The sequence below is a fragment of the Toxorhynchites rutilus genome, chromosome 2 (genome assembly GCF_029784135.1).
Source record: "Toxorhynchites rutilus septentrionalis strain SRP chromosome 2, ASM2978413v1, whole genome shotgun sequence".
Lineage (NCBI taxonomy): Eukaryota > Metazoa > Arthropoda > Insecta > Diptera > Culicidae > Toxorhynchites > Toxorhynchites rutilus.
This window is the reverse complement of record NC_073745.1, coordinates 127533509-127557294: the sequence shown is the minus strand read 5'-3', so window position 1 is coordinate 127557294 and position 23786 is coordinate 127533509. Positions and strand designations below refer to the sequence as shown.

General features: G+C 38.7%; 1 protein-coding gene across 1 annotated transcript; it reads left to right on the top strand.

The window, feature by feature from the left end:
• Positions 1-268: 268 nt before the first annotated feature.
• Positions 269-19610, top strand: LOC129764168 (WD repeat-containing protein 35). Its single transcript, XM_055763001.1, has 7 exons — positions 269-439; positions 10381-10783; positions 10842-11290; positions 16449-16842; positions 16901-17004; positions 17061-18882; positions 18943-19610. The coding sequence occupies exons 1-7, from the start codon at positions 416-418 to the stop codon at positions 19302-19304; spliced, it is 3558 nt and encodes a 1185-aa protein (XP_055618976.1). The 5' UTR covers positions 269-415; the 3' UTR covers positions 19305-19610.
• Positions 19611-23786: the final 4176 nt, after the last annotated feature.

The window sequence follows — 23786 nt, the reverse complement described above, 5'->3', positions numbered from 1 at the left end:
AACGGATTTAGCGATAACTTCGAAGGAAATAAATGAAAATAATTCAAAACAAACTCCGTACTGATTTATTTCATGAAATATTTCACAATCGATTTCTCTTCCCCTTTTACGTTCTCTGCTTTTAATCGAGTGTCTGCACTTGACCTTGTGTGGGATGTTTTGTTTACGCTCTGAAAAGATCAACACGTGCTTCGAATGCTAGAGTGTGAGTGGTTTGTTTTCATTCTCTTCGTCGATTATGCTGCAGACGCTTCGTCGATTTCGTGTTATGGACGCCATTATTCCCATAGCAACCTGTTGGTGTACACAATAAACAACGGGTTTTCGCAACCGTCAGGTGAAAAATCAGTGGTTCATCAGAAAATGTCCGCATTTTAACGTATGAACTTGGTGTGGTTTGTTGTAACTGTGCAGAATGTTCATTTATCTAAGTAAAAAGGTGAGACTTGAAGATTTTCTTAGTGTTCTCAGTGTTCATTTGGAAGGTAACGCGCAAATGATTTGTGATACCGTTATTTCGTCGAACCAGTGCTTAGAAACTACTTAGAGGATAATAGCCAACAAATATATGTGAATCGATTGAAGCTGTTATCTGGGCAATTAATTTGAGCATCTGCAAGCAACGATTGAGTTTATGTGGTAAAATGGAACGCAAAATAATGAATCATACTGGAGATCCAATCAAACCGAGCACTAAAACGCGTAATAATTGCTCATAGAGGTACCGCTTCTTCTTCTTCTTTTCTTTTGTTTACGGAGACTCTAAATCCAACGATTCATTCGTCTCCGAAGGGTACCGCTTTGATTCATATTCTGGACAGAGTCAAATTTCGAACACTGTAAATTTCCGTGTACATATCTGGTGATACTCACATAGTTGAGAATTACTGTGGAATTTGCATCTTCTGCTGCATAGCGAAAGTCGCTCAGATCTGGCGTTCAACATGGATTCGTGGAGAAAAGGTCTACTGTTTCGAACCTAATGTGCTACACAACATCATTAATGGAACAATTGGATAAGCGCTGCCAAGTAGGCTCTATATACTTCGTCTTCTCTAAGGCGTTCGACAAGGTATCTCAAGGCCTTGCCATTCGAAAGCTTAATCATCTGGTACTGCCAAGCTGAATAACAGAATGGCTCACTTCATACCTGGCTGGAAGAGAAGCATTGGTAAAAATTGGAAACGCTCGTTCACGTATGTACAGCATCCCCTCAAGAGTTCCTCAAGGCAGTATTCTCGGTCACTCTATTTTCATTAAACGGTTTTATTTAGCTTGCCCTGTAATTTGTATGTTTGTAACGCAGTGAATTTCAATCGGTGGGGGATTCCCCTCTAGTGGGGAATTTGATCATTAAAAGGGGGAATTGTGCAAGGGAATATTGCACATTTACTTCGCTTTGAAGATTACAATGATTAGCAAAAATTGCCACAAAAACTTTATTGGATACTCTAAAATTTGCGATCCTCGACAAATATTTCCAAATCTGAAACGTAATATTTAATTGAACAACTTCGCAATGTTTGAAAGGCTTGTGAATCAATGAGTTATGATGAAATAGACGACGAAACTATACAGAAGATCATAAAAAGGAAATTGTAAAGCTTTGTACAAGAAGTTAAACTCGAAACATATTTTCCTTATATCAAACAACAAATTTGGACATGGTGACTAAATAATCGAAATAAACTCTATCTGTTAAACTTCATAACCTCGAACAGAGTAGCACTGCTTCATTATGACCAAGATTAGCGCAAATGCAATGCTAGTTGAAAGCAGTTTTGCGACTGGCACGCGAGCCCAAATAAATTAATAACTTAATATAACTTATTGAAGTGCTCCCTTGGCCGAGTGGTTAGCGTCATAATTAACATGCCGGGTGTTCGGGTTCGATTGCCGTTCTGGTCGGGGGAATTTTTCGTCAGAGAAATTTCCTCCGACTTGCACTGTGATCACGCGTATTCTAGAGATTGCCACTCAGAATGCATTCAAGGCGTATTATTTGGCATAAAAATCTCAACTAAGTACTAATAAAAATGACGCAAGTAATACTACGTTGAGACGGCGAAGTTCCTGTAGGAACGTTAGTGCCATTGAAGAAGAAGAACTTATTGAATAACTTGGTATTCCCCAAATAATTTTTTTGATGCACAACCTTAACACTTGCTTCACCATAGCGTCAGTTCAATACATTGTTGACAGGAAACAAACATTGTTAACTGCTTGAAAATATTTGCCTCAGCAGCAGAGATTCATTACTAATACCCTAGCGTAAATATTTCAATCCCGCTATCTCTCCCCCTTGTTTATATTTATTATTACGACTGCATAATTTGCAACACCAAACCATCGTCAATCATAGCATACAAAAATTGCATCAACATCAGCTGGCCATGAAGTTAATTTATCATTTGCACCTTTATTTTTGAATTTCGACGTTACGAATATCATGAACACATGATATTCGTAACGTCGAAATTCAAGATCATTGCGTGTTAGTGAAAATCAAAGCATAACATTCAACGTCAACCATTTTCATCACACAAAATTCTTGTTCTTGGCGGCTTGGCAATGGAATGTGTAGTATAACTCATGCTATGTTTTGTGGAACTACTCCCGATTGGCCGGAAATGGCATTACACCCCCAATTATATGGGCAATGGTTGACAATAACAGACGAGCGGAGAACGAACATAGTCTTATTTTGATTTCCGGTTCAATAATACTGGCTCTAAATGACCTGCAATGGTCTGAAACCCCTACGATATGGGTATTGGATGAAAGGGCTCCAACAGCAGAAGGTGAATATCGTATTCCGATGCCATTTTGTAGAAGAAGATGGTGGCTACCGGTTCATTGAAAACGATCCTGGAAGACTGAAAATGGAGTTAGTGAAGTGGAGTTAGACAAAGAAAGTGTTATAAACTAGGGCTCGGCATAGTCATAGTCAACTGAGGATAGTCGGCTGACTATCTGACTGACTAGATCCGTATTCAGTCGGAAATGACTTTTGGCTTCTTCACACAGTTTCTCTGCCAAAACGACTAAACAGTCAGCCGGGCGTTTAGTCACTTTCTACCTCTACGATTCGACTATCTCTTTTCATTCTTCCCCGTCAAATTGTCTTCATTACATTTTGAAGTGACTTCCCCCAAAACGAATTCGTTCCTTTTTCTCCCATGTATCATGTATGCATGCATCGATGTTTGAGTTCAACGTGGCTTGACATACGCTACAGGGGAGATAGATTATTTTGTATCGTACACGAAAATTACTCACACGTATAAAATAGCGTGCAGTGTGTGTGCGTTATTTTGCACGCTACTTACTAATACTAACGCGAGGACCTTTATAGCATACTTGTTAAATGTCTAAGTTCGTTGGTTTGAGTTCACGATGCGTAGACAATAAACCTTCCATTGATGGGGTAACTACTTTTGTTGCATCAGAGATCAATTTTTCGTTCCTTTTTATATGGACGTAAAAATAAGATTGCGTGCGTAGGTAACAATTTCGTTCCTAGGGGGTAGAAATGTGGATTTAAGTCAGTTGAATGAAGAGGCAGGTTTGTATTCATTAGTCGCGTCAGTTAGAATGACCACTGACTGGACTAGTTCATTAGCCATCCTCGCTAGTCAACCGTCCGAAGATTTTGGGCCCTGTTCGTTCATGCTTCGTATACCAGACAAAGTTCACGTGTCTCGAATCTTGAGTTATACTCATTATGACAGATATGGTGTTTAGTTTCAACAGAAGAGAATTCATCCGACACTGGGAAAAAGCAAATTCCTTCATTCGTGAATAAATTTTTATAATTTGTGGCACTGATTTACACTATTTCCAACATACGCTAATCAATGAGAGTTCTTCAGATCTTCAAATAAAACTACAATAACAAAACCGGACTCCCGAAGCAAATTTGTGAAAATGGTCGAAAACCGAAGGTCGAAATGACAAAAGGTCTCCGAGCTACATCAACGATGTATATCATTTCCCTAACTACGCTGTACAAAAGAAAAAACTCCGGTAATCACAGAGAAGCTGCTGGAAAATCCGCTGTTTTGTCATCAACTGAAGAGCAAGAGATGGTGAGCTTGCTAGAAGATATGCAATAATTTCAAAACGAGATTTCGCTTCACTGCTAAACGAAACCTTGGAACCAATGGAAAACATAGATTAAATACTGATCAATGGTTTTCTAAAGTGCAGCCTGCTCCCATGGAACACCGAAGCCATAGATTGTGAATTTTTAACTAATTCAAGTTCAGTACCACGAAATAAACTGCAAAATATGAGTCATCCGTTGATTTCTGCGGATCTTGTGGATGAGACTATTCCTGCCACAATATTCCTGCATATTTGTACTGTTGGGAATTTGAGTCAGTGACAAAAGAAATGTTTGGAATTTGGGTCAAACAATTAGAAAATAACATAGATATTTAAAATAATGCACTAATTTCGGATGGCGATAAAAAAAATCACAAAAGATAATTTAATAGACCAAATTGTTTGTGTTTGTGGTTCGCCCAAACATTTTCTATCGATCGCAGGGACTTTGGGAGGGTTGGTGGACTTGATTCTAATGTCTATCTTCAGCAACTCTACCGGGGTGATTGCCTGCTGTTCAGCCACGACCGATTTACACTGATGTTTCCGAATAAAAAAATGTCTGTTTTAACCATGTAGGGGAAAAGGGGGGAATATATATATATATATATTAAAATAAAAATAGTCACATTGTATACTGAGCTACACTTGTTTTCTCTCAATAAATAATGTTTAATCATTATATAAAGCTTCAATCTACCAAATATATCATAAAATAAAAGAGATGATTTTTAGACATTAAAATTTGATGCGGGGTGATTTGGACCGTCTGTGGGGTGATTTGGTCCAGTGTGTGTTCCATCGAAAAAAACAGGGGAAAAGGGGGGAATTTGGACCACCTAAGCCAATCGCCTAATATTTCCAAACCAATACGGTCTGAATCAAAAATGTCACATTGTATACTGAGCTACACTTGTTTTCTCTCAATCAATAATGTTTAATCATTATATCAAGCTTCAAACTACCAAATATATCATAACATAAAAGAGATGATTTTTGGATATTAAAACTTGATGCGGGGTGATTTGGACCGTCTGTGGGGTGATTTAGTCCAGTGTGTGTTTCATCGAAAAAAACATACTTATGTTTATGTGAAGTATTTTGGGATAATGTGACAATCAGTAACGATATTTTGGGATCGATACCAGGTATCTTGGCCAGATTCCAGACCAGGAAAGTTGGATTGACACCATCTCGAATTCTGCATGAATCTTTTCACTGTTGGTCGAGCATTTTCAAACACTTTTGATGCTTGGTCGAAGAAAATCCGTTCTCGATAGTCTGTGTTGCTCTTTCAAGCTCCTCCTTCTTTCATCGTTATCTGTCCATCCTCTTTTTGTAATTCAGCGGTGTCTGAAATCAATTAGACCAAAGAAAAGTCTCAAACCTGTAGGACCAATTCACCCCACAGAAACGTGTCCATGTCACCCCACACAACAGGCAAAAATAAAAATGCAGTGAATTTCATTTATTTTTATCAAACTTACAGTTTCGCTACATCAAATTGTTCCTCTTCTGTAGGCGAACCGAACTTTACTGCACAATACACGAAAAGTTTGTTTGATTAGCGGGAAAAACCTTAAAACCACTATCGAAAACTCACATTTTTTGACGATCAAAGTGCTTGCTGTGTTTATGCTACCGTTCCCTCTACTTGTGAAGTTTTACCAAAGTTTTTTTACTTTAGGTACATACGGTTCAACAATAGAAGGAAATGACATTATAAAAAATCCAAGTTGAGCCGTAATTTTTAAGATAAAGGGGTGGTCCAAATCACCCCATATGACCAAATCACTCCGTGTTACCCTACTTGTACACATTTTGGCCGGTTGCTTCGACCTTCCGACCCAAGGCGCTGAATGATGAGGCTAACTTGCTCTTGGTTCGTCTCTTCAACTTCTGTTGCACTTTATGGTTGCGCAGCACTGTCGGACGATCAGAGCCAGGCTTCCTTTCGACGCCCACGCCATTTTCCACTACCCATCTTTGCGAGTGAATCCGCTTTCTCATTACCAGGAATTGAGTTATGGAAAGGAATCGAAATGAAAGTGGATCGAATGCTTTTATCAACCAGAATATTTGATGCATCCCTAATTCTGATATGAAAATATGATGCTTGTGACTGTTGTTCCAATGAGCGAATGGCTTGTATACTGTTAGAACTATAAATAGTGATCAGGGAGTAAGGATTAAATGGTCTTAATTGCGTAATATGTTGTAACTAATTCTGCAATATACACTGGACAAGGACCTTCAAGTTTATGGGAGCCAATGTGATGTTCATTAAAGATACCAAAGCCAGTGGATCCGTGAATGCTTCAACCATCAGTGAAAAACATTCTTGTAGAATTTATATGCTTATATTTTGAAGCGGAAATATGAGCGATTACTGTTGCCTCAATGTACATCCATCTGCAAGATGTTTGTTTATATCATTAATATAGAAGTTATACAGAAGAAGACTCAAGCAAGGGCCTTGAGAATTTAGAATTGTTAGCTGAAAACTTTAGCGATTCAATTTTTGGTGCAATACTTCTGCAGTTCCACTGAATAACTTTAACTGTATCTATACAATTATGCATCGAGGGAGAAAATGGTTACACGGAGGAGCCATTTATCTATCAAGATTGCAAACAGTGTAGGAACAAAACTAATGAAAATAGTTTTGAAGGCCTCAGGGATGCATGGTGCATCTAGAACGTGACTCGCAACACTTGATAAGGGGAATAACCCAGCTTTGGAAGACCCGGATGGAGCGTTCACAACTTTTTGTGTTCTTGGGGATGCAAAACCAGGAGGTGTTTGCTTTGGAATTTTATCATTTCCAGAGTGCACCCATGGCCGAGTGGTTAGCGTCCCACACTATCATGCCGGGTGTTCGATTCCCGTTCTGGTTGGGGGATTTTTCGTCAAAAGAAAATTCTTCCGGCTTGCACTGTGGTCACGCGTATTCTAGAGCTTGCCACTTTAGAGTACATTCAAGGCGTGTTATTCGGCATAGAAATCTCAACCAAGTATTAATGAACGACGCTAGTTAATGAATACGTTGAGACGGTAAAAGTTCCACAGGGAACGTTAACGCCATTCAAGAAGAAGAAGAGGACCACCGATTGGTTTTACATTTCTTTGCTCTTACGAGGAGCGGGAGGTGTAAGTGTAAGCGAAATTTTTTTTCGAGCCCCCCGATGATGATTTATTGGAAGTAAAGTCTTCACATTCATTGGTTGGCAGAATTACGTAAGGGGTTTCTTGTGCTACAAGATTAGGGGTCGCTTTTGCCACATCCTTTTCCGTTTTTGGCTCCAATCAGATATTCTCAATGTTCCTTCTGAGCATTTCAGCATAAAACATTTTAGAGCGTTGCTTGAGAGGGTTCTTTTCCCTCCATAATTTAACGACAGGACACGCAGAAGATCTGTGAACATCCTCTTAAAAAATGCAGTAAAAATGCATCTTCAGAGCATGATTATCCGGAGAGTAACTCCTACAAGCAGGGTAGATTTCTGCAAGCCGATGACGGTGTATATATACGTGCAGGTTGTCGATTGATGCACCAGTTAGATCTTGAAGCCAAATATGTAACTTGTACCTTCAATGAATCTTTTGAATATTGACCAGCAATGTAGCAGAAATTAATCCGATACTTCCTTTCCACTCTGGAACGATAGAAGAAACAAGTCCTTCTCCGATAAGATCAGGGAATTTTATGGATAACCGGAAAGAAGGTTCTACTGAATCTATATAAAAATGTAATGCCAAATGTGTTGCTAAGCGCGAAACTCGAAGAAGGAATCGTCCGATTTGAGTCATCTTTATTTTGATGCATTTGTCTCTGCTCGTATATCAATGTTATGGAGAGAAAAAGCGGATTTTTTTCGGAAATCTCTGAAGGAAAGTCGGAAAATTGATTTACCATATGTTTTAAAATTACATCATGACAAGCGCTGTCGGTCCATTCGATGTTTGCGCTATTGAAATTGATCTTTGTTTGAAAGTGGAAATGGATTTTCAGGTGAAATAACGCACTCCTATATCTTCTATCTTCTATATCTATATTGTTGTAACGTTGACGTTGCGAGGTGGTGAAATAAAAGAATATACTAGCGTTACAATAACATAACTTTATTCGTGAGACAATTAAAATAGTTTGGACGAACTTTTTGTTGTTGAACAGTAGCCCTCCTTGTGGCCAAATTGCCTACATTCGTTGCATCTGTGATTGCGAAAACTGCAAGGCTTCGAGTAGTGCATCGCACCGCAGTTCCAGCACGGAGTCGCAGGAACTTTCTTCGCCTCTTCCGGCACTGGAGGTCCTGTTGACCGCTACTGGAACTTCCGCTGATGTTGATGTGAACCTCCTTTGATTGCTTGCACTTGTCCGGTTGGACCTTCAATCATCGCTGTATCGTTCTTTAGATTGATCAGCCGCTGACATTCATCAATCATCGCTTCTAGGGTAACATCATCGTTGCTCTCAATCTTCACCAACAGCCTGGTACGTACATCGGCGTCACACTCTCCCTTGAGACCACAAACGAACATTAACGGGTGTTAAAATGAGAATTTTTTCAATCACATATAAAAAAAATTTTTTTTTCATCGATTTCAGTATTTTTTATTAATAACATAATATATTTTCTTCAAAAAAATGTCAGTGAATGTTTGAGTAAGGGCCGTGGTCTGCTGTTCGACGTAACTTTGTCGCGATGCTCTCACAAGAATGTTGTAGGGCACTTACGTCCAGTTTCCGGATACAATTCCGGATTCTTGTAGTCAGTTGCTTCGTGTCCTTGTCCCTCCAATTGTTTTTATACACTAGGGCACTGAGTGAGCCAAAGAAATCCTCTATTGGGCGGCACTGGGGCAAGTTTGTTTTGTTACGATCTTTCGGCACGAACGGTATCTTTTTTTCCTCAAGATACGTCAGCGTCTTCTTGGCGTAATGGGAAGTCGCCTTGTCCGGCCAGAAGACGTACTTCCCATCCGTGTGATGCTCGTTCAGGAACGGCAGCAGGATTTTATCGAGGCACTCTTCTCGATAGATTTGTTGGTTGATTGCCAGACCGCTCGGCTTAAACCAAGGTTTTGAAATGCCCCGGTCGGAAATGGCGATGTACAACATAACCTTTTTTTAAAACTTTTGCTTGAACTTGTATTTCACTTCAGGCGGTGTGGATGACTTGTCGCTGGAGTAGTAATTATCATTTCCTTGAATATGCGTTTTGGACAGCGGAAAATAGCTTTCGTCGTCCAGAACGAAAGACGTCCCGGGGTATTTTTTGGTCATCCACCGACACTGTGATTTAACCGTCTCAATCTGCTCCTCCGTGTACTCCGGCGACCTCGTCTTCTTCATGCAGACGATTCCTTGAGGTTCCGATGGATCAATACGTGGGAGCAGCCATATTTCCGACCGGTGTCACGCAGGCTGGTTGCGTCCTTGTTGTCAAACAGCTTCTTTAACGATGTCTTCCTCTGCTTCGTCATTATCGTCACCGGACGACCACTTCCGACCTTCCGCTCTACGTTCAGGGAACCCAGGATATGATATACCGTACTGACAGGTAATTTTCTTCCTTAAAATGTGCCACCGTGAACTTTTTTCCTTGCTGGAAATGCGTTTCGTAGAACCGTACAATGCGTTCGCGGAGCACGTGCTGTTTCGACGCCATCTTTGCTTTGACTAAATTCAAACTAGCAAAACCAAACACGCCTACTGTTTCTAGGGAGCCCAAAGAGCAATTTTCTTGGAGAAAGAAAATTTTACGCTCTTTATTTGAGTTACTGAAAGGTATTGAAAAAATTCTCATTTTTTATTTAACACCCGTTAATATTATTATAACCTGGAGTTTTTGGGCAATCAATACAAAACAAGAGTAACGAACAAGAAGACATTGCTTGAAGAAGGGGATGACCGTGGGCTCGGGTTATTCTTTGAGGAATCCAATGTCCGGAGAATTAACAGAAAACGGTGGGTTTTGTTTAACTGCATGATATAATCTAAAAAGTAAGATTGAAAGAAAACTCGAGACATTTCGACAACGAAACAAGATTTAAGAATAAATGTATTCCTGTTAGAAGTTTTTATTTGTTTCTCAAATTTCAATTTTAATTTTTGCATTTCTCATTTATCCATTTCAAATTTTTTAATGCTGAGAAATCCGTCATACACAATGTGTTTCTTCTCAACCAAGTACATATTCATGTATTGAAAATCAATAGTTTGAATAATAATTTCAGTTCCAGCTGTAAGTTATCATATTTTACTTATAGATCGCTATACCAAACAATACTCGACTCAATTGTATCGCATGGAGCAAAGAAGAGGGTTATGTTGCGGTTGGGGGAGAAGATGGTTTGCTCAAGGTCCTCAAGCTAGAGCAGGCTACGGTTAGCACAACGCAAACAGGCAAAGCCCACCAACCAAGCAATCTATCCATGAATCAATCGTTGGAGGGCCACAAATCCTCCGTTAACGTAGTCACATGGAATGAGGTGAAGCAAAAGTTAACATCCTCCGATAAGGATGGAATAATCATGGTTTGGATGATGTACAAAGGTTCGTGGTTTGAGGAGATGACTAACGACAGGAAGAAATCCACGGTGAAAGGAATGGCCTGGACGAGCGATGGACAAAAGATTTGTATTGTTTATGAAGATGGAACAGTGATTGTTGGTACTTATACTGAGTGTGATACACTTAAAAATATTTTGTTAATATATTTTTGTTCCAGGATCTGTGGATGGAAATCGTATTTGGGGTAAAGATCTGAAAAACGTATCACTGACTGGGGTTCAGTGGAGCCCAGATGGAAGACTGCTCTTATTCAGTATCAAAACAGGCGAATTACATCTGTACGACAATCAAGGAATTTTCGTGATGAAACTCAACATTCAATGCGTTTATTTGACCCCCGCTAAAAGTATAACAGTGGTAGGTTTGTCTTGGTATCACGACGCGGTTTCTCCAAACCGCCCAGTGCTAGCAGTTTGTTACGAGAATGGAAAGATGCAAATCATGAGGAACGAAAATGATGATCTTCCAGTGATTCTGGATACCAATATGCAGAACATCGCCTGTATGTGGAACCACGATGGTACCATTATCGCTGTTTGTGGAATGAAGACTAATTTGAACGATAAAGAGACGAATCAAGTTCTATTTTACACCCCTTACGGAGTTGTAAGTATACATTTGGTTTTAATATAGAGCAATTCCATGTCAAATCAGCTGAAAAACAGAAAATTTTGACGCAACCCTCTTCGATTTTATTGGAACTTTGTACGTATTATAGGATCTACCGATTATCATCATTTTCATTATCAAATGATCAATTTTAATTATAACTGATTTTTTTTAAAGGTTGTATTCAAAATCATTGATTTTTCTTTAAAAAAATCGTAACTCCAAATCCAGATGTCTGATTAAAACATGATGTTTGACAATGTTTGTGGGACATTAATGAGCTATCTAGCGAAAATAACCCAAGAAGTCCTAAGTCCCTGTAATATCAACTATACGGCGAATTATTCAGCCTGTGTTAAGCGTATCAAATACATCAAAGCATGTAGTTCCACAACCCAAAGGAAAGCATCTCAAAAAATAATTTCACTCTTGGCTCCAAGAATTCTCCCAGAAGATACATTAGAAACGAAAGCCCCTTCAATAGTAGCCGGCAGGGTAGTTATGTAAATTACATTAACTATAGTTTTAATACTTACAATGACTCAAAACCTTTTCTCATGTGCAAATAATCGATCATTTTCAAAATTGTTTGTTTGTAGATCAATTACAATAAGTGGGTTATATTTGTATCCCTGTGTAAATATGGAATTATTTATACAGAGATACAAATGGAATTCAACTCGTTTGACCTTGTTGGTGGTCCTGAATAGAACCGAGGCGTCCGTGTTCGAGGACTCATTCCGATCACTACAAATAGAAGAAAGTAGAAAAGTATTCACAGCTTACATATATCTGCTAAGACGATTTCTCGAGTAGTTTTGACTTCAGTTCAGTCCGGCGACAGAAAAGAAATGGGATTGGGAGAGAAGAGCATAGTGCTTAGACGAGTGAGCGAGACAATTTTCCAGTCAAACAATTACAACTAAATGGATTTCCAGCATCCTACCGCTGAACCACCGATGCAACTAAATGGATTTCCGAGCGGGTGCTAGTTTATATACAGATTTGTGTGATTTCAATTGCCTTTTGTTCAAAACAATTTTAAGCTATTCCAAGCTATTTCGGGTCAATAATTAACAAGCACATAACTCTTGGTCATTTTATCTTTTGAATGAAATGATTATCATACCGTTCCGTTCAGCCGGCAAAGAGGTATTCAAAACCTTGAACTTCAAGTGTAGCGCTCTAGTTTTCGAGTCTTACACCCCGGTACAGATATGAAAGATTTAGTCCTACTTCATTTTATGGATTTCCGCAAAGGGTACAATCACAACTACTTGAAAGTAATGTATTGGAACGCAAACAGTGTTGTTCCAAAGATGTATGACTTTTTCAACTTATTGATTAAGAAAGAAGTTCGATTGTTCTCGATATCTGAAACATTTTCAAAACCAAATATTACCATCTACCCGGGCAATGTTCTCCACAATTTTGATTATATTTCGGCTTCAACCAAATTGACCTCATATTATTTACCAGTATTCATGCAAAAAATATATACATATATTTACATTCCCATTCCATGCTATACCAGATTATAGTAATGCGGACTGCAATGGTTTCAAATCATATATACACGATAGAATTGGATTGACCAATCTGGACATGAGTAGAGTAAGTTTACCTACTTTTACAAGAAGTTCAAAATATAGTCATTTCTTTCTTCTTTCTTTGTTTTTAAGAGGCTTTAAACTTAAAAACATAGTCATTTCCAAGTTAGTACCCCACAGAATAAAACTTTGAATAATAAAATGACAATGTCTACGAAATCGTCGAAATCCTGTTTCGAAGAGCATTTGCCAGGCACTAATTAGACAAGGAAAATCACGAACTAATATATAGTGAGGAATCGAAGTTGGTCCAAAAAAAAAATGACTAAAAATGAATAGAAACATAAACAATCACCAAAAACTTTGAAAATTCATGAAACTAATGAAGAAAAGATAATAACAATCTGATCATTTTTCAATCGAGTGGAACTTCGGATGGCTCCTCTTTCTCGGGAGTTAGCAGGTTTAATACTTCATCTCGATCATTAGGAGTCTCACTTAAAAAAAAATCCTTTTGTAAGCTTCCATAATAATTACCCACGTTTCATCTACCAATAATTTCGTCAAAATACTGGGCGATCTAATGAGTCGAAATTCTATTTTCTATATTGTCTTAGCGTCCTGAACAAGTGATACTCAGAAGATGCAATATCTGATGAGAGCAGGCGGACTATCACATTCTAGTCAAACTTTCAGAATTTTTGGCGGGCTGTCAAAGACACATGAATATCTCCCCCCATCCCACTAGACAAAAATAATGACTTCCTGCGGGTGAAGAACGGCTTTGGAGATGGTTCATTCTGATTTTTTCCGCTCAACACTGTTATAAATGATCATGTTTTTCTCCGCCCGTCGCGATTTGCTTCAATCTGTGAGTTTTCGTTGCATTTATGAAGCTAGTTGATGGAGATGCGATCCATTTAATGGTTTTTGGTCAAAAAGTGTAGAACTCAAATATTGTAGCATTTTACGTAATCAAGCTTCACCAGGTGCTCAAAAAAATTTTAAAATTAACGCAAAAAATTATAAGAGGTTGTATCCAAGACACGACCGCATTGTAGCGGTAGCCTAGTTTGATAGCCTAGTTTGACGATTCCCCACACAATCGTGTAGTTCAGAACCTCAATGAAATGGCGTCAGTTTGATGTAATGATTTCATACCAGAAACATCAGCCAGTGACTAATCAGTCTGAAACGAAGACATGTGATGACGCAAAACAAGGAAGAAGAAGCAATTTTCATTGATTTGTATCTAGAACGATACTGAAAGTTTGCCTCAGCGAGATCCAATATTTATGTTCTAGGCAAATATTTCCCTTCGTTCTTCTTCTTCTTCTGTTTTTGTTCACGGAGACTTTAAATCATTCCCCTTCGTTGATCGCGGATAAGTTGCTCATTATTGACGGCATGGGTAGAGACGCTCACAAATGAACAGAACAAATGTATGGGAAAATGGAAATGCTTCTAGTTTTCATCAGTTTAAACCGTTTGCACAGCAGGGGATTGTAATATACAGCATAAAAAACAAATCTTAGGGAATTTCCGATTCGTTTGGTATGTAAATCGTCCAAATCCGTGCGCGACGAAAATAGTTATTAACGTTAACTTTATTTCATAAAAACGTGACCTGTTTTTTGATTTGGCACCCTTAATGAAAGACGTAGTTCTACATAAAAAAAATCAACCCCTCTGGCTCACATAGTTTTAGAACTTCGTGTGACCACCTTTTGCTTCAGTAACTGCTCGGAATCGTCGTGGCATCGACTCAACAAACTTAGCAGTTGTTTCCGGGTTTATTTTATCCCACTCAGTTGAGATTACCTGCCGTAATAACTGAATGCTTCTTGGTTTTTGCTCCCGAAGTCTAATTTTCATAATTGACCAGAGATGCTCGATCGGATTAAGGTCGGGAGACTGTGCTGGTCACTCCATAACCACAATTCGTTTTTCCTTGAACCATTGCGAAACCAGCTTTGAGGTGTGCTTCGGATCTCCGTCTTGTTAGAACGAATATCTGCGCCCCAACTTTAGCTATCGTGCAGACGTTGGTAATTTTTGCTTCAAAATGTGTAAATAAACCTCCTTGGTCATGATTTCATCGATGAACTCAATTTCTCCAACGCCGGATCCCACCACCATGACTCTACCTGCAGAAAAAAATTCGAGGGGTTGTATCCGAGACACGACCGCTTAGAACGTAGGACTACGCAATCTTTTTTTTTTTTTTTGAAATTTGTTGGTTCATCATTTCGGATATTATTTGCGAATACGTCGAAATTTCATAATTAACTCTTTAGTAAAAAGTTCCGAGGACCCTTTGGTTTAATGGCTTGTGGTTTTGTAGAATCATTTCGAGAAGCAACGATTCTTTCTTGCCTTTGCGAGAACAATACACTTATTGGTCATATGTCGCTATTTGTTTCTTTATATCAATGCACGCATTAAACTGAATATTTAACGAGAGGCATCTTCCGTGCATCGCCATTCAATAAGCATCAAACACGCGTCTAACAGATGCACACAGTTGCAGCGATAAAAATTAAACATAGCGAGAATGACCGTTTCTGTAAAATCCGATCCGAGCCGATGCACATGAAATATTCGCTAGCGTTCACAACTCGAGAGTAAACATAAAACATAAAACGAGCAGAATAAGCGACATTTGTTGTTTCGGACACAGAAAGATTCTGAGAATTTTCCTCAGAGGAGATGCAATACTTATACACTAGCGACAGCTTACTCATTATGCAACGGTGGAGTTTACTTCGCAAATAATCTCTTTTCGCTATCCTCCTTCGTTGTTACTGTTCTAGCATAAGTTGCCCGTTATTGACAGCTCTGTTCGGGGAAGCACACAAAAGGACAGAACAAATGTATGGGGAAATGGGAATACTTCCAATTTTCATCAATTTAAACCATATACAAACTATGGGATTGTAATGTATAGCATATCAAACAAATCTTAGAAAATTCCCGATTCAATTGGTATGCAAATCGTAAAAATCCGTTCGCAGCAAAAATAGTTATTAACGTTAACTTTATTTCATGAAAACGTGACCTGTTTTCTGATTTGGTACCCTTAATGTAAGACGTAGTCCTACGTCAAAAATGGTCCATGAAATGAGATCCTGGGCTTACTTCAATCCTTTTCTTTTTTTTTTCGGCCAACCATGGCTTCTTAGATGCTATTCTGCCCTATTACAATTCAATGAAGAAGAGCATGGCCGCTAGAGAGACTTCTCCAAAGATACGGTCCCCGCGGAAGAATTTGTTGTTCCCGTTCTTGAAAAAACATAAACGAACAGAAAACATTGAGAGCGGAAGCAGAATCGAACATCGAAAGAAATGTCGTGTATTTTCAATATTACAACCAAGACGGGTTTGTGGTACTAGGCAGGGCTGGGCATAGATTTTGAATACACCCCTTTAAAGAAATCAAAAATTTAAATTGGTTATATGATATTGAAAATTGTGATTTTAGGTAGCTTCCATCATATGTACCATGTTTCAAACAAAAATCCAAGAGGGTGCGTCAAAGTTTTCTGTTTTTCGACTGATTTGGCATGAAATTGCGTTATAGACAAATTAATCAATTTTAAATTCAGCACATCCGAACGTTGAAAATTCCGGGGAAGGAGATCACTTCTCTTTCTTGGGAAGGAAAATCCCTTCGGATAGCACTCTCTGTGGATTCATTCATTTACTTCGCCAATATACGGCCGGATTATACGTGGTGTTACTTCAACAAGACAGTTTGCTATTTGGAAGCTACAAAAAATGAAGAATCATCGATCGTCACATTTTGGGATACCAATTCCAATCAATGCTACTCGAAGCACGTTGATCCCGTGCTGGTTATGGTTGCCAATGTTGACCATTGCGTACTGGCGGTTGAAACAAAAATCAGTGCGAAAGAGTTCAGTTTTATGAACGATAGTAAGAGCAAAGATTTTATGTATCAGCTTCTGGTTTGTAATTCTATAAGCACCACCGTTGATTGTAAGTTAAATGATATCGAATCGCACCCATTGATTCTCATACTATAGTCTTATTACAGCTAAATACATTGATATCCGTCCCAACTTTGTCGCTATGAATTCGGTGCATGTAATAGTGGCCTCGAAAGATCAGTTCATGCTGTGGCATTATCATACTCCAAAGGTAAGGAATTTTAAATAATAGGGACCTAAATTTTGTATATCGTTCCATCATTTCAGGGTGCATCCTCTTTGCACAGCAACGTGAAAGCGAAAGCAGACAGAAAGTATCACATCGACGACACTCCGGCACTGGATGTGTTGAATGATTTGGACGCCAACAATACTTACGACATTCCTTCGAAAACTGACCCGAGCCAGGATCCTATCTGCTGCATAGCAGCTTCGGAGAACTTGCTTTTGGTTGGACGGGAATCCGGTCTCATTCACGAGTATACTCTGCCCCATTTGGTGCTCCGTAATCGTCATTATATGCAGACGCGCAGTTATAAGATGGCCATCAATTGCAACTCAACTCGCGCGGCGCTGATTGATTGCAATGGAATCCTTACGACGATAGTATTGCGGGAGGACACGGATGAGAGTCAAGTCATGGAAGGGAGAGTTGAGCGGAAGGATGTGTGGGCGATTTGCTGGGCTCAAGATAACCCAGAACTGCTGGCGATAATGGAGAAAACTCGAATGTATATTCTGCGAGGAGCGGATCCAGAAGAACCGATTACCTGTTCAGGGTATATTTGTAATTTTGAGGATTTGGAGATAACGGGAGTACTGCTGGATGAGATTATCAAGGGGAATGCCACGCCAAATGTTAAGGAACACATTTTGCAGCTACGAGTGAAATCGCTGAGGGACACAGAGGATTTGCTTTCTCACGTTGGGATTGCGGAGGCGAAGCAATTCATTGAGGACAACTCTCATCCACGTCTCTGGAGATTGCTTGCTGAAGCTTCGTTGAAGAAGCTGGACCTGGAGACAGCAGAGGCTGCATTCGTACGATGCAGTAATTATCCTGGAATTCAATTTATTAAGCGGCTCAAAAGCATACAAGTGGAAGCATTGCAAAAGTCTGAGATTTATTCGTTTTTCGGAGACTTTGATGAGGCGGAGAAAATGTATATCGATGTAGATCGGAGAGATTTAGCGATCAGTTTGCGTCAGACACTGTGCGATTGGTTTAGAACGGTTCAGCTATACAAGATGGGTCCTGGAATTTCAGATCAGCAGATGGAGCACGCCTGGCGTGAAATTGGACACCATTTCATGAATCTGAGAGCTTGGGAAAGCGCAAAGGAATATTACGACAAAGCACATCACATTGAAGGACTCATGGATACATTGTACCATTTAGAGCAATACGATGAGCTGGTTGCATGCATGCACAAATTACCGGAAAAAAGTCATCATCTGGCCAAACTTGGTCAAATGATGGCCACTGTGGGAATGTGCGAGCAATCTGTGGCAGCCTATTTGAAACATGGAGATGTGAAATCAGCAGTTTCTACTTGTATTGGCCTTCGACAATGGGGCTTGGCAGTGGAATTGGCCCAAAAATACAAAATGCCCCAGATAAGTGCACTTCTGAGTAAGCATGCGGCTCAGCTGCTGCAAGAAGGAAAACTACCGGAAGCAATAGAGCTCCAGAAAAAAGCTGGTCGATTTTTGGATGCTGCGCGGTTGTTGGTCAAAATGGCAGAAAGTGAGTGTTTGAAGAAGTCAGACTTTGTTCGAATTAAGCAGTTGTATGTTCTCTCTGGTTTGCTTGCTGAGGAGCACATCGAGAAGCAGATTCTTCTGACGGGTGGGAATCGAGCTTCTGTATTATCACAAATGAACCCAGAGGACTCGGTGTTAATTGAACATATTTGGCATAATGCCGAAGCTTATCATTACATGTTGTTAGCCCAACGACATCTTCGATCCGGATTGGTACACAGCGCAGTGATTACAGCGCTGCGTCTTCGCGAGTATGAAGATGTGCTGGACGTGGAATCATTGTATTCGTTGCTCGCTCTGGCCAGCTGTGCGGATCGATCGTTTGGTAAGAGACAAGAGCTTTTTAGCAAACACAAGTATTAATTATTTTTTCTTCCATTACAAGGGACTTGTTCCAAAGCGTTCATCAAACTTGAGGATCTCGAGAGTCTCCCGGAGGCGCGACGACAACAGTATGAAGAGTTAGCTATCAATATATTCTCTCGGTACGAACCCAAGGATGGCAGAGCGAAACATGTAACATGCTTTACTTGTGAAACATCCGTTGCCGATTGCAGTACGTATTGTCCAAATTGTGGTAGCCACTTTCCGCCTTGTACAGCTTCTGGTCAACCGTTAACTAATCCGACTGGGGCCTGGCAATGCTCGTCGTGCTATCATGTTGCTAACCCGCTTGAAATCACTACGAGGAAAACTTGTCCACTTTGTCACTCGGTGATTGAAACGAAGGCAATTGTCGAGGTTTAGAACGGAGCTTGTCTGATATCGATTGTCATGATTAAAATTTACATAGATATATTCCTATCGTATATCTGGAAAACTATACCCATTATTTGTATGCTTCGAAAAATGGATATTATAGCTACGAAAATTCATTTGAAAGGTATTTTCAAACCAGTGAATAGATTATATTTTGTGTTTTATGTGTAGAACTGTTGTGGGTTTAAACATTTTTAGATTGGTGTTACTGAGTGACATTGAAACTCAGTCTCATGATGTTTATGCGTTTGAACAATTGAGAATACACAAAAATGACTAATACATATTATACTAGAGCTGATATATGAGATTGTATCGTGAATTTTCATCTATATATCACACTCTCCAATTCATTCTAGATTCTGATTTCAATGCTCTTATTTTGCTGGACGTACAATGAATAGTCACAAGCATTGAAAACGTCAAATAGTTGGAACTGGTATATTCTCTGCTGATCTGTTGGATTGCCTACTCTTTAAAAGACGAAGTTCGCACGTGAACCGGCTGTCACTTGAACGTTTGCTATAGGAGACCCTTAAAAAGCGAAAATGACGTTATTTCATGCAGCCTGAGGAAACACGGCTGTGACTGGAATATTGGAGCTGAATCAAGTAAGGTCAATATGATTGAAGTCATTGTCATAATATCTCATAATAGCATAGAAGCAATACTGAGCGTGCTGAAGATAATGATTAGTAGCATGGTGAATAAAGGATAAGCAGAGATAGAAAATCCGCCTGTGGAGAAACAGGTAAATAAGTAAAGTTTCTTGCTGGATGTCAAAATGTGAAATCATTTCTATTCTAGAGCTCAAACCTCTAACATGTGTCCAATTAACACCACATAATCTTAAATCTTTTGTAAGGCCGTAGCAACTATTAGAGGCGAATGAACTGCAAAGTTTAAAGCCTCTTAAAAACAAAGAATCGAATCGAATAGCAACTATATTGCCACCAACAAAAAAAAATTCTTTTCGCTACACTTGGAATATCTAAATGTATTTGGCTATACTCCAATTTTTTTTTGGCCTGCTAAAATGTACGATATTTATTTGGGAGTCATTTTTATGTAACAAAACCATGATTTTGGAGCGCCGTTGGAATGGGTACAAGAAATTTGGAAAATCGAAATTTTTGTTTCGATGCCAAATGACTTATGGCTGGTTTACACTAGGGAGATCTATAACTATAGATGGATTTATTCACCTGAAAATAGGTGTAAACGGGTGAGAATAAATATGATACACTTATATATATAACTCGAGGTATATATATACTCGAGGTATATATATATAACTTGAATAAATTCAGCATATGTAAACGCTTGTTAATTTCTCACTGGTGAGAAATCACTAAAGTTGGATGCAGTTCTACTTCAGGTGAATAAATTCACCGAAAATATGAATATGTTCATTATAGAAATTCACGCAAGTGTAAACGGTTGATGAGATTTCTATAAATCTCATCATATTTCTTCACATGAATATATCACTAGTCTAAACCCACCCTTAGGTTACTGCAACAGATCCTGACTCATAATTGTCAGAGAGTGTATCACCATGCGAATATTTAGAAGGCTAGATGCTCAGGGAAGGGTAGTCAGATTATATTTTTCATTTTCATTTCGCCGCTATCCCTTGCAATATACAATATATATATATATATATATATATATATATATATATATATATATATATATATATATATATATATATATATATATATATATATATATATTCATAGAGATCGCAATGTTTCACTAGCAACACCGCTCCAGTGAGAAACAAAAACTCTCTCGTTTTAGGTTTTCTCCCATTCACCGCTCTCTGCTAATGGTGACCGAATGATGGCGTAATTATTCCTATAGGGGAGCCGCGAGTAAGACGGACAGTGGGGGTATGATGGACAGGTGGTTGATATGTATAGTTGCATTATGAATTTCAAATTTCTGTTGATGGGAACCCTTTCTCCATGCTATTCTAGAATATTTAAACCATCCTATGACAATGAATACTGATCAAAAGTGAAAAAGGGAAACAAAAACCGAAAGTCAAACATGATTCCGCGTGTGGATGTTATTTTTGCGGCTTCGATATTAAGCATTTTGAGTGATTTGATTGCAAAATTGAATTCGCTGATGGTTATAGTTCGGTATTTGAGTTGACAGAGAAGCGATATTAGGTATGTACGGAAAAGTAAATTCTTTCGTAAGTGGTAAATTTAAATTATTGATATAATTGCACTGGTGGGGTTGAAATGGACAGTCACATCCATAATCACATCCAATGCATTATGGAAAGTGAAGGGAATAATATTGAATTCTTTTTTATATCGTTTTCTCTTTTTGTTCTATTTCAGGACGCACAAACACTGAGAGAGAGCGAAATTAATTCTCTCGCGAGCGATAAACTTCTATGCTTCGTATATTATTGACCTGTCCATATTCCCCCCACTACATGTCCATCATACCCGCATCAATAAAAATGTTCTACTTTTCGGCAGTAAAAAACATGAAAAAATACATTTTTTTAAATACTTGACCAATTATTTCGAAAACCAGTATACCAGTATATTGAAACTACTTTTAGGTTTTGGAAAACATGAGTTTCCAAAGATACAATTGAAGTTTTCCTTAACATGTCCGTCTTATTCCCATCTCCTCTATCATTTATCGCCCTGCACTTGGCTTTGCAGCGGTTATTCGCTATATGAGACGATATATGTGGTTCAAACTTGTATGCAGGCTGGTGTGCGATTTTAGGTACAACTCGAATATGCAAGAAACAGCCATCATTCCTCGCTTCATGTTTTCACTTGGTGCAACAAAAGTGAATACTGGGCCTGATCATGAACGTCACTTCACGGTGAAAAAGAAATTATTTGTATAGAAGGTTATATGCACTTCATTTCGTTTTCACCGTGAAGTAACGGGCCTTATTCCCGAATACATTACACGTGAAAACAATGTGAAATGAGTACAACCTTATTTCGGATTACACGCAACTGTAAACATTTGGTAGAATTCATTATGAACACACCGAGTTCATTCATCGATGTTATTCTGGTTTACATTTCACGTTCTCGTTCGTGTAAACAGAGCGATTCCTCGTACTCATCGTAGTAGCCGATCGTATTCCTTTTTCGACACAACTCGTCCACTATTCGTGGATAAACAAAACAAAATACAACTAACGTTTCCCTTAGAAACAACATTGGAAATGAACACAGGGTCATTCTGATTTTCACTCCACTTTCTACACGGAGTTCATTTTTACATTTCACGATCGGTGAAAACGGTAATAGATGCAAAAAAAGTGAAGTGAGATGTAAGCGTAAGTGTAAGTGGATACAGGAATAAGACCCAACATTCGTGATCAGGCCCACTGTCATTCGGTGGTCAAGTATCTGTTTCCATACTAAATTTTCTCCATAGGCCTGAAATGGGAAAATTGAATTATTCAGAATACTACTGAAGAGCTATACCAGTGATCACGAGCTTAAAAATCGGGATAATAAGAATATATACACTTTACTGCAAGTGTGCAATTATTACCTCGTACCTAATTCTAACGCAAACGTCTTATCAGGTACGAAATCCGTAATACAGATTCCAATACAGATTTTCTATTTTCTCTACAGATAAAAAAGATTTTTTAGCACAGAAAAACAGATTTCAATGTGGCAACATTGATATCACTGCATGTATCATGTAAGATTATGAAAACTAAATAAGATTTGTTTAATTCTTGTGATGTTCCCGTGGCCGAGTGGTTAGCATCCTACATAATCATGCCGGGGGTTCGGGTTCGATTCCCGTTCTGATCGGGAGATTTTTTGTCAAAGAAATTTTTTCCGACTTGCACTATGATCACGCGTATTCTAGAGCTTGCCACTCCAGAATACATTCAAGGCATGTTTTTCGGCATAGACATCTAAACTAAGTACTACTAATAAAAAATGGCGCAAGTAACACCTACGCCAAAGTTCCACTGGGAACGTTAGTGCCATCCAAGAGAAGAGATTTCTTGTGAATTTTAATTATGCATTTACTAAATAATGTGTTTTATATAACAAATGTATTTCATAATTCTCCTTCGTGTATATCCGATGTATCGTAGCTATTCAGCATCGTTACTATCTTCTTATGTTTCCTCGCTAATTATAATCAATACAATTATCCATTATTCATAGAAGCACCATATTAACTCGTGAACAGGTTCACCAGACATTAGGATTAATTAAGAAAAAGTCTAAATTGATACATGGCTGAGTAAAGTATAAGATAAGTATGATTCCTTGCTGTGGTGGCTGAGAGCAGGCAAGCGACCGCAAAGAGTTTACCGATCATTGTCTTGTGGAAATTTTCCTAATGCATGGATTCAAAAAAATATTGAGAAATCGCCAGACTTTGTTCGGTCTCCAAACTACACTCAACAAAAAATGAGAGGAACAGAGAGCGAAGTCGGAAATT

Coding starts and splice junctions, on each gene's coding strand:
- LOC129764168 (XM_055763001.1), top strand. CDS start 416: ATGTTCATTTATCTAAGTAAAAAG. Junction 16,843..16,900: donor TATAAGCACCACCGTTGATT/GTAAGTTAAATG, acceptor GTCTTATTACAG/CTAAATACATTGATATCCGT. Junction 17,005..17,060: donor GGCATTATCATACTCCAAAG/GTAAGGAATTTT, acceptor CCATCATTTCAG/GGTGCATCCTCTTTGCACAG.